We start from the raw sequence: 11,022 nt of genomic DNA on the forward strand, positions 1-11,022 counted from the left end.
GGGAAAGTTTTGACGATGTGGGAGAACCTTTCAAAATCTGTCTGTCTGCGAGAACCTTTCAAAGGTGTCTGTCTGTCTGTCCGTCTGTCCGTCTGTCCGTCTGTCTGTCTGTCTGTCTGTCTGTCTGTCCGTCTGTCCGTCTGTCCGTCCGTCCGTCTATCCGTCCGTCCGTCCGTCCGTCTGTCTGTCTGTCTGTCCGTCCGTCCGTCCGTCCGTCCGTCCGTCCGTCCGTCCGTCCGTCCGTCCGTCCGTCTGTCTGTCTGTCTGTCTGTCTGTCTGTCTGTCTGTGAGAACCTCTTAACTACTGGTACTCAGGCCAGGTTGATAGACAATCTCCATGGCACCAGATGAGATTTCAAGGTCAATATCGCTGTGCCCTTTTTTTCCCACTTCCCTCTCTCTCCCACTATAGGCTGCTTTCTATCATAGGGACCCTGAACATCTGTCACTCACCAGGAATAACTTGTCGCTGTTATTCCTGAAGTCTGCAGAGGAAATATTCACACAAATAACATCCACTCAACCCGAAAGTGAACACCTTGGAAAAAAGTTGTCTGTTGGACAGCGCATAATACAGATCGCTATCGCAATTATATTGGTTTACTTTTAGGCTTGTAATTGCGTACAGAGACAAAAGCCCCATTCTCCCATAAAACATATCTGTTTTGGATTAATAAGAATCCAACAACATGTGATTTCTATTATTATTATTTACAGTGCTTAAAAGTGTTACGGTGGCGTTCCAACCCTGTAATCTTTTACTCATATTACTGTCTAACCCCAAACAGATAGTGAAAGGGATTCTCATCCCCTGAGGCTTTGCTTCAATTAGTCATACGTCTCTGAATGTATCTCTCTTTTATTACGTACACAATGGCTTCGTTTTAATGCCATTTGTCGTGGTACATTCTGAATGATGCTATACCTTGGCTTCCCGGACCTGTCTGAGAGAAAAGCCTGATTATTTTGATAAACTGCAATCATCCCTCCTCTGCATTGTTGTTGATTGGGGGCCCGGGAGCCAAGACCTTGGGAGAGACTTGGTGTTACCATCTGTCTCAGGCTGTTTACTCTCCGGCAGGCACACATTTGGCCACCCTGAGGGGTCCTTGAGGACTATAGATGAGGGTGTGCTAAAGGCGGTAGTTTGTGTGTGTGTGTGTGTGTGTGTGTGTGTGTGTGTGTGTGTGTGTGTGTGTGTGTGTGTGTGTGTGTGGATACACGTGTGATTGTATATGTGAAGGGGGCCGAGGCATGATGCACGGGCGGTCTTCTGATCCCATGGGGGTACGGTAGTTCTTCAGCTCACACGGGACAAGGGGCCGCTATGTTCCCCCCCTACCCACTGCCCCCCCCCCCCCCCCCCATATCCTACTTCTTTATCATTACACACATGTATGTCCACGTGGGACTAATCCTCCAGGTGCCATCTCAAGGGCCACAGATTACCAGGCACAGGGGGCCCAGTCGGGCCACGGCGCTCGCTCCTGGTAACGGGGCAGGACCGAGATGGCATTACACAGAGCGGGGGAGTTCAAGCAGCCGGCAGGGACGGAGACCCCGGGAGGGCCCCAGACCCTGGGAGGGCCCCACGCTGTGTGGAACAAAAGCAAACATATGGGTTCAACGGCTCAGGCAGCTCGGCATGACTGGGGAGGGAGGAAGGAGGAGGGAGGAGGAGGAGGAGGGAGGAGGGAGGAGGGAGGGACGGTGCAGCCAGGCCAGCGACGCTGCTGCTACCTCCTCCTGAACCTCCTGGTCACTTCAATAACGCTCCGTCCAACTGGATGTACTTTATTATAGTCACTGTAACCTGGCTGACCCCGCAGCCCGAGGGGGATGGGATTCCTCCTGGCCTGTTACCGCATCAAATTTCCTGCTGTTCGGTTAAATCAAAATAGAAATTAAGTGGACTAGTGCTGGTCGCATTCTTTCCTAATCTCATCTCTTCTCTTCTCTTCTCTTCTCTCTTCTCTTCTCTTCTCTTCTCTTCTCTTCTCTTCTCTTCTCTTCTCTTCTCTTCTCTTCTCTTCTCTTCTCTTCTCTTCTCTTCTCTTCTCTTCTCTCTCTCCTCTCCTCTCCTCTCCTCTCCTCTCCTCTCCTCTCCTCTCCTCTCCTCTCCTCTCCTCTCCTCTCCTCTCCTCTCCTCTCCTCTCCTCTCCTCTCCTCTCCTCTCCTCTTCTCTTCTCTTCTCTTCTCTTCTCTTCTCTTCTCTCTTCTCTCCTCTTCCCATCCTCTTCTCTCTTCTCCTCTTTTCCCCTCATCCTCCTCTCCTCTCCACAGAGCTCCCTGACCATCCGGAGGCGGGCCTGGAGGACGAGCGTTGCCCCCTGATGACAGGTTGCGACAGAGCGGGGGGCCAGTGTGTGTGTGATGCCCGTCACTCGTGTCTGGGCTCCTTCACCTACTCAGACCAGGAGACCTGCATGAAGGCCAGCAAGACAGGTGACCCCCCCCCCCTTCACACGTATACACTCATACACACACAAATGCATGCACCCAGGCTCCCAGAATGAAGAATGTGATCCATTGAAAGTTGCTAATCCATAACAGATGTGGCATATTAGGTGACTAATGCTCCTTACATATCATGGTGATGACACACACTTTCAGGCTTTGTCTGGCGGTGCCCCACTCACTCTTGTGTGGTGCCATTGTCTGTGACTCATCGATGACCGTGGGGTATGTGTGTGTGTGTGTGTGTGTGTGTGTGTGTGTGTGTGTGTGTGACGTGTGTGTTGTGTGTGTGTGTGTGTGTGTGTGTGTGTGTCGTGTGTGTGTGTGTGTGTGTGTGACGTGTGTGTGTGTGTGTGTGTGTGTGTGTGTGTGTGTGTGTGTGTGTGTGTGTGTGTGTGTGTGTGTGTGTCTTCCAGAGGGTCGGAGACACGAGCACCGGGAGAGGCACAGGGAGAGGTTTGTGGGGCCGTCCAACCCGGCCTGCATGTTCTCGGGGTGTAACCTGACAGCCGAGGGTTGCGTGTGCGAGTCCCAGAGCTGTCACCACCATTTCTCCTACATCAACCGCAGTCAGTGCCAGGAGGCCACAGGTAAACCCCCCCCCCCCAGACAACCTCCACCTACGACCAGCTATTACTCAGCAAGGTTATTAACCTCTTAAGCCCGATCGGCCTGGTACGAGATTGATTTCACTTCATATATGGATCAATACAGTCCGTATTAAGTAATATTGCCTTTCTTTTTCAAATGGAGACAAGAGTAAAGACCCTAACCCTATCAAAATAGCAGGCAATGTGTATATTCTCAGCACTACGTTTGTTTACCAATGATTATAAGTGTATAAGAGAAATATGAGCTTATAAAAAATCTCTGCGCATTGCACCGGAAAGCAGACGATTTAGATGTGAGAAGAAGAAGCACTCATGAAATTGTTGTAGTCCTAAGAAAGAGGAGACCCAGGGCTTTCGATGGACGTTGAAATGTCATAAAACTACACTACCCAGCTCACACCAGCCGTTGACAACGGAAGTCCAAAAAATGTTCACGTAATTCTTCTGATGTGATTTTTGTGATTATATCTCACAGGTCGAACAAACCTGAACGTTATTGCCATAAAATACAACGTATACTGTTGTGTTACCTTTCTGTGAACGTCTAGAAAGAAAACACGTCGCAATCCGGTAAGAAATGGCGGAGCTATGGACATCATACAAAAGTAACTGTACTTACAGTAGATTTCATTTACGGTCTTTGCTGCCCTGTAACGGGCGCCTGGTGGTACTAAATACTAACTCTGCCATTGGAAATAGGAGATTTGGCCCGATCCATAGATGTAGGACTTGGCCATAATAAGGTCATTCATAGGCCTGATATTCTATATTCTATATTCATATTTCAAATTGCATATGTCCGGATGGCAAAATTCAGTACTGTATCTAAAACAAACCTGTAAATCATCTGTCCTTTATTCATTTGCTTAGATTCTTAGTACACTTGATCTCAGGAAGGTGCTGAGTGAATCTTTAACTTTAGGTGAATGTTAGCATGGTGTTATTCACCATCAAAAATGGCAAAAAAAAACTGGGAATACATTCCCTGAGGTCCATAGATGTCCTTAGATACCAAGAACATGCAAATGGATCTTGTAGAAGTGGAGCAATCTTCCATTTACTTGGGTATGTAGTTTTAGGCACATTTTCAGAAAATGTGGCTAGGGCTTAAGAGGTTAAAAGCCCAATCAGTGATCCGAACGTAAACAAGTTGGTGGCCCCCCACTAGAAAATAAGAAGACGGAGACATGTTTCATTCTCTAGTTGATTAACTGAGGGTCTTGGTGCAAGGACTAACACTGGACAACGGGTAATTATGGGGTTTTAATTGTATTTGCTCTATTTTGTGGTCAGGAAATGTTTGTTTATGGTGGCAGTGTTTGTAAACAGATCTGTATTCTGATTTACAGTGGGTTCCAAGTAGCTCACTTTCTCTCTCTACAGATCAAACTCGCCAAGACTGTACATGAATATAACCCACACTGAACTAAAATCACTGACCGGGGCTTTAAGCGCAGCGTTGAGATATGGCACTGATACCAGAGACTGAAATAGATTCACAGACCTTAACAAACACAAAGCTCCATTTACCATACCAGCAGTTGATCTTTCCATCTAGCCACCCTGTTGAATGAATGTCGATTTCACCCTCCGCTTACTGGTACAAATCACATTGGCAACAGCACAGCATCACATACATCTGATTTCTCAGCTTGGGCTTGTGCGGAGAGCAGAATATTAAGCATATATATAGAGCGACGTTACAGCGAGTCATGACGCGGTGATCTGGATCCTGCTTACGAATCAGCTACCACCTGTGAAAAATCACAGGTACAGACCGGTAGATAGAGCGTCCTCCACAGAGCCTCCCGTGCCAACGTTTAGAGAGAGAGAGGAGGGAGCGAAGGAGGGGGAGGGAGAGGTCAGATTGAGAGCGAGAGGGAATGCAAGAGAGGGACAAAGATGATCAAGAGAGAGAGAGAGAGAGAGAGAGAGAGAGAGAGAGAGAGAGAGAGAGAGAGAGAGAGAGAAAGAAAGACAGAGTTGTGAAGAGACAGTCGGGCGGTGAAAGGATTCTGTTCCTGAAGATCCCCCGGCACCGTGTTACCCAACTCCTGAGGTGTTTATTTGAATGCAGTTCGTTCCACTCTGTGTAAAAAAAAAAAAAGAAAAAAAAAAAAACCTGGATGAAAAGAATTCACCCTTCTCCCTGACTTAACACATCTAAAGAGTGGAAAACGTCAGCGTCAAGGCGGGTTCGGTTTCGCAGCCCTCTTTCACGACAACGAGGTGTGTGTGTAAGAGAGAGAGAGAGAGGGATGTACAGGCCCTGCCCCAGAGCGCTGGTAGTACCCTTGATGACATTCGCATAGAATAGGAGTGTAATTGAAGAAGGTGCCAGCGTGTGTGTGTGTGTGTGATCTCACGGAAGCCCTTTGTACGGCCGTTGGGCAGGTCTCGTCTGCTTTAGGGGATCATCCCTATGTTCCCCGGGTCCTATGTTCCCCGATTGATTGATTAATTGATTGAAATTCTCCCATCCCAATTTCGTATCGTCCAATTTCAACCCTCCCCTATCTCGAACGCTGTTTCATGCCTCCCACAAGCCGGCTGCAATGTGGACGAAGCCATACATAGCACGAGTCCCCTCCGATACTCGAGGTAGCAGCCGTCGCATCTTTTCACCTGCGCAGCGCGATCTTTCAGCGTCAGGGGTCTGCGCTTTGGAGGGACGCCGCCCCCATCGCTTCTTGATTCTACTGCGCAGGCGCACCAACCGACCTGTAGGAGTCGCTGTCCACAACGTCCGATCCCCACCCATCAGTTTTCCCCTCCCCCTAATACTGCCAATTGTATTAGTACGGCCGACCAGCCAAACTGAAAACAATGTGAAGAGCTGGGCTCGAACCCAGCGTCTCCAGCATTGGTGGTGAGTGCCTTGCACCACCTAGCCGCCCCATTTAGGCCCTCTTTTGAAGTTGGTTAAGGTTAGAGTTTGGAATCAGGGCTGGTGGTCTAAAATTTTCAATCAATCAATCAATCAATCAATCGGGGAACAGAGGACCCGGGGAACATAGACATGCTCCCTGCTTTAGCACTCAGGCGAATCTTTTTTCTCCATGCCAGAAAAGCTGGACTTACACACCACTTTTATTGAATCTTGGAGGAAATGTGCTCATATCGCGGTGATACTCCCAATCCCAGGCATGTGATTCCTTGAAACTGTTTTATTTCCCCCGTCTCTCTCTCTCTCTCTTTCTCTCTCTCTCTCTCTCTCTCTCTCTCTCTCTCTCTCTCTCTCTCTCTCTCTCTCTCTCTCTCTCTCTCTCTCTCTCTCTCTCTCTCTCTCTCTCTCTCTCTCTCTCTCTCTTGGCAATCTGCTGACGTGTTCAGATGAAGTGCGGTGCTTTGGATGAGGCAGCGCAGCAGCTTACTGTGGCTGGCAGCCGGCCATGGAAAAAACGTCTGAGATGATTAGGTCTGCAAACAAACAATGGGGTTATTACGGAACATTTAGAGTTGATTGGCATTTTGGATGTTTTATACTCGGCTCTCTCGCCAGGTCAATCCCCGGGGAAGCTTGTTCACAGAACTTTGTATTGTTTTGACGAATTCTGTCTCCCAGAGTCCAATGTCATTTTGGACAATATGCTGTTATTCTGCTGTGTTTCGTAACTCCTCGATCCCCAAGCCGGAGTCCAAAAGAGGATGACAGCCTAAAAACTCACACCACTGAAAACAGTAAACAACATTTTTCAGCAGCTTATGAGTTCTCACCACCCCCCCCCCCCCCCACACACACACACACACACACCACCAGCCTTTCCCATGGCCCGTCATTAAGTAAGAGGCCTGTGTGAGTGTGTGTGTGTGTGTGTGTGTGTGTGTGTCTGTGTGCATGGATGTGTGTGCATAAGCTTGCATGTCCTCATGAGTGTATACACATACTTGTTATGTGCTTGTGTGAGGGTGTGTGTGTGTGCATGCGCGTCTGTGTGCATGTGTGTATGTGCGTGCCTGTGTGTGTGTGTGTGTGTGCGTGTTTTGTCTGCATCTGTGTTTGTGCATGTGTCTGTGTGTGATAATTATCTTGTTTGTCTGGATGTCTAGGCAGAGAGATCTCTGTCTATCATCAGCCCAGAGCTTCCTCAGTGACCAGGCTGGGACACTGTGGTTAGGATCTTATTAGCTTAGCGACGGGTCGTTTTGGAGTCTATATAGCATCAGTCTATGGGACACAAGCGGTTATTTGGCTCAGAGTTTAGCGTGCCACTTAGAGTGTGACGGCTATCACACACTATAAACCCTGTCTGTCCTTGGCATGAGGGGCCCAGCAAACACGGTCAACATGCTGGCTCTGCACACGCAGAGAGAGAGAGAGATAGAGAGAGAGAGAGAGAGAGAGAGAGAGAGAGAGAGAGAGAGAGAGAGAGAGAGAGAGAGAGAGAGAGAGAGTTAGAGAGAGAGAGAGAGAGAGAGAGAGTTAGAGAGAGAGAGTTAGAGAGAGAGAGAGAGAGAGATTTAGCGAGAGAGACACAGAGACACAGAGAGAGAGACAGAGAGAGAGAGACAGAGAGAGAGAGCGAGAGCGCAAGATGAAAGCAGATCTTGTGGCCTGCCACTCCAGCAGCACTCTTCCAACTATCCATTGGAACATAGCATCCCCTGTCTCTCTGCTTGGGGCTTGTAAACACACACATGGTAGTGCTTTGGCCTGGCTCTCTCTCTCTCTCTCTCTCTCTCTCTCTCTCTCTCTCTCCTCTCTCTCTCTCTCTCTCTCTCTCTCTCTGACTCACACACTAGCCTTCTCTGTCCTCCTGGCTCACAGTTATCTGTTGATTTGTTTATCAGAGATTTCCAGGCATGAACCTCATTACTCAATGATTGCCATCCTTGGTGTTGTTTTTATTGTTATTGTTGTTGTTGATCTAAAAGAAACATCTCTTGTAGGTTTCTGTGGGATATACAATATATGACTGTTAAGCTGATGTCATTAGACTTCATTGGGTCAGAGGTAGCGTGGCGAGCCAACCGTTGACACCAGCATCCTGTGTGGTGAGACAGGAAGCATTACAGATGTCGGGGAAGACAGTAGATCTCATAATTATAGATGGGTTTCCTGATTACGTCAGTGCAAGTGGGCACGTGCAAAAAGCTAACAGAGTTCCGATCAGAACAATCAGACAGAGTACAATTTCTTCTCATTTGTTCGCCAGGCAGGCTAGCAATTCAAACAACCAATCCATGCCTAAGTTAACTATGTAACAGGTGAAAGTGTCACACACTTACAGCCATGCTGGGTGTGGCAAAATTACATCCATTTGTGTCAGGGGAGTGCCATGGTTTCTCCATAAGGCCATGGTTTCTCCATAAGGCCATGGTTTCTTCATAAGGCCATGGTTCTCCATAAGGCCATGGTTTCTCCATAGTGCCATGGTTTCTCCATAAGGCCATGGTTTCTCCATAAGGCCATGGTTTCTCCATTGGGCCATGGTTTCTCCATAAGGCCATGGTTTCTCCATAAGGCCATGGTTTCTCCATTGGGCCATGGTTTCTCCATAAGGCATTATACTTTTAGAGCAGCAGCTCCAGGAATGTCTCAGCCACGTGTCTCAACGGTATTGCTGATATGCTTGAGCACAGCCTGTTTACAAACAGGAAATCCATCTATGGCAGAAGAATGAAGAGGACGGGGGAACTGGGTAATTGCTACTGGGGGCAGCCAAGTTGTTGACGAAGTATGTGTATCAAGTAGAGAAGGCTGCCCTGGGGCCCGACGGGCTCTGCCTTCTGTAGTGTTACAAGGACGGTTTACATATTTGGGTTCATGATAAGGACCTGTTGCCACCACTCTAGGGGACTTCCCTATCAGTAGCCTCCTGGAAGGCATTTCTCAGTCTGAAGGTATTTTAAGTTGATTCATGTCAGTGTGGTAGTCTACTACCTAAAGTTCCACAGCTCCTGTACAGAGTCAAGGGCATCAGGGGAACAGAAGCTATGCCGAAGCTCTCCAGTTGTTCTGCACGACTGCAGTGTGTCACGTTACTATGTAATGTTAGCGTAAGCCGGTACCACGTCACCGTGGCCAACCTCAGAAAGTTAATATGGGTGTATTGGGGTAGTATTAAAGGGGGAGTTAATATGGGTGTAATGTGGGGTAGTATTAAAGGGGGAGCTTTGAGTGTGTAAGTGTAGTATTAAAGGTTCATTACAAGCATGAGGAAGTTCACGAGAGGTGGGTCGGACATGGGAGCGTTGCCCACCATGATGCCATGGTACAAACAGACATCCGCCACACCACAGAGGAATTGGCCCACCTGTACCACCTCAGCTCTCTCTCTCTCTCTCTCTCTCTCTCTCTCTCTCTCTCTCTCTCTCTCTCTCTCTCTCTCTCTCTGTGAAAGGCCCATTCGTTCTGCCTGGCTGCAGCCTCTTTGTGGGTTATTACTGGTGGAGACCGCCACTGGCTGGCAGGGGTGTGAGACGTCTCAGAGCTCTGGGTCTGTGTGTCGTCTGCGGAAGTCATGGCCCCTGTTGTGCCCGGCAAGCCTGCTTCTCCCAGTGTGTGGTGTGGTGTGTGTGTGTGTGTGTGTGTGTGTGTGTGTGTGTGTGTGTGTGTGTGTGTGTGTGTGTGTGTGTGTGTGTGTGTGTGTGTGTGTGTGTGTGTGTGTGTGTGTGTGTGTGTGTGTGTGTGTGTGTGTGTGTGTGTGTGTGTGTGGTGTGTGTGTGTGTGTGTGTGTGTGTGTGTGTGTGTGTGTGTGTGTGTGTGTGTGTGTGTGTGTGTGTGTGTGTGTGTGTGTGTGTGTGTGTGTGTGTGTGTGTGTGTGTGTGTGTGTGTGTGTGTGTGTGTGTGTGTGTGTGTGTGTGTGTGTGTGTGTGTGTGTGTGTGTGTGTGTGTGTGTGTGTGTGTGTGTGTGTGTGTGTGTGTGTGTGTGTCTGGGCAGTGATTTCAAAGAGGAAACAAAACACAGCTTGTGTGGCGGTTTAGACAAAGAGCTTCCCTGCGAGGCGTGTTAGCATCACTGTCAGCCCACTCACTGCTCTGGGGTCAGCCACTGGCCAGGCCAGCCAGCCTTCTGCAGGGCGAAGCCAAGACAGACACGTCCTAACCAAGGCCTAAATCCCAGCCGCTAAACCTAGACCTAGCCTCAGTCAAAAAGGCCCACTGCCAGCTTAGGCAAGCCTCAACCGCAGCCTATCCCAGAGACCAGGACCCAGACTCAGCCATAGTCACAACCAAGCCACCACAGCAGCCCTAACCCTGAGACCCAGACTCAGCCATAGTCACAACCAAGCCACCACAGCAACCCTGAGACCCAGACTCAGCCATAGTCACAACCAAGCCACCACAGCAGCCCTAACCCTGAGACCCAGACTCAGTCATAGCCCTAGCCAAAACCAAGCCACCACAGTAGCAGCCCAAGCCAGCTCAGGTCCTTGCCTGCCAGGCCCTCATCTTCTATCATCATCATCATCATCATCGTCATCATCATCAGCCGTTTCTTTTCTTTGGTCTGAGAGGAAACAGGACCCAGCGGCCAACAGCCTTACATAACTCCACTGACTCTCCCGCTCCCACAATGTCTTCAGCAGCTGACTAGGGCATGTGTCTCCTGCCCACTTTGTCTTTTTTCTTCCTTTTCTTCACATTAGCCAGTGAGGTACGGTTGCCTCTCTGAAGTACAGTACATCTGCAGGCTGTTCCCTTAACGTCCCTCTCTCTCTCTACGGCCCGTCTCCAGTGACCTGTTTGGTGCATCTCGGAGCAGTCGTCTGTGTATTCAACCCTTGCATTCCCATGCATTCTGGGCCAGGTCTGGCCCTCATATAGACAATAGCCTACAGAACACAGTGTCGCTCTCTGTCTCGCTGACATTGTTGGAGAGGCTTTTTTTTCTTCTCTAGCCTGATAAAAGATCAGTCCCCACTCACCCCCCCCCCCTGGCCTAATCTCATTGGACATCTGACAGTGAGGGAAAGGGTGTCTGTGTTTCTAGAGAGAGAGAGCCACACA

The 11,022-nt window shown here is 49.0% G+C and overlaps 1 protein-coding gene across 1 annotated transcript in view; it reads left to right on the plus strand.

Annotated features, from left to right (window-relative positions):
* The window catches only part of LOC311225757 (von Willebrand factor C and EGF domain-containing protein), a 39,252-nt gene that overhangs the window by 4,264 nt on the left and 23,966 nt on the right, over positions 1 to 11,022 (plus strand). Inside the window, exons 2-3 of the mRNA XM_084311151.1 lie at positions 2,284 to 2,445; positions 2,874 to 3,047. Coding sequence (XP_084167277.1) covers positions 2,284 to 2,445; positions 2,874 to 3,047 — 336 coding nt within the window. The remainder of the gene's footprint in view (positions 1 to 2,283; positions 2,446 to 2,873; positions 3,048 to 11,022) is intronic.

The sequence above is a fragment of the Notolepis coatsorum genome (genome assembly GCF_963971535.1).
Source record: "Notolepis coatsorum genome assembly, chromosome: 3".
NCBI classification, from domain to species: Eukaryota; Metazoa; Chordata; class Actinopteri; order Aulopiformes; family Paralepididae; genus Notolepis; species Notolepis coatsorum.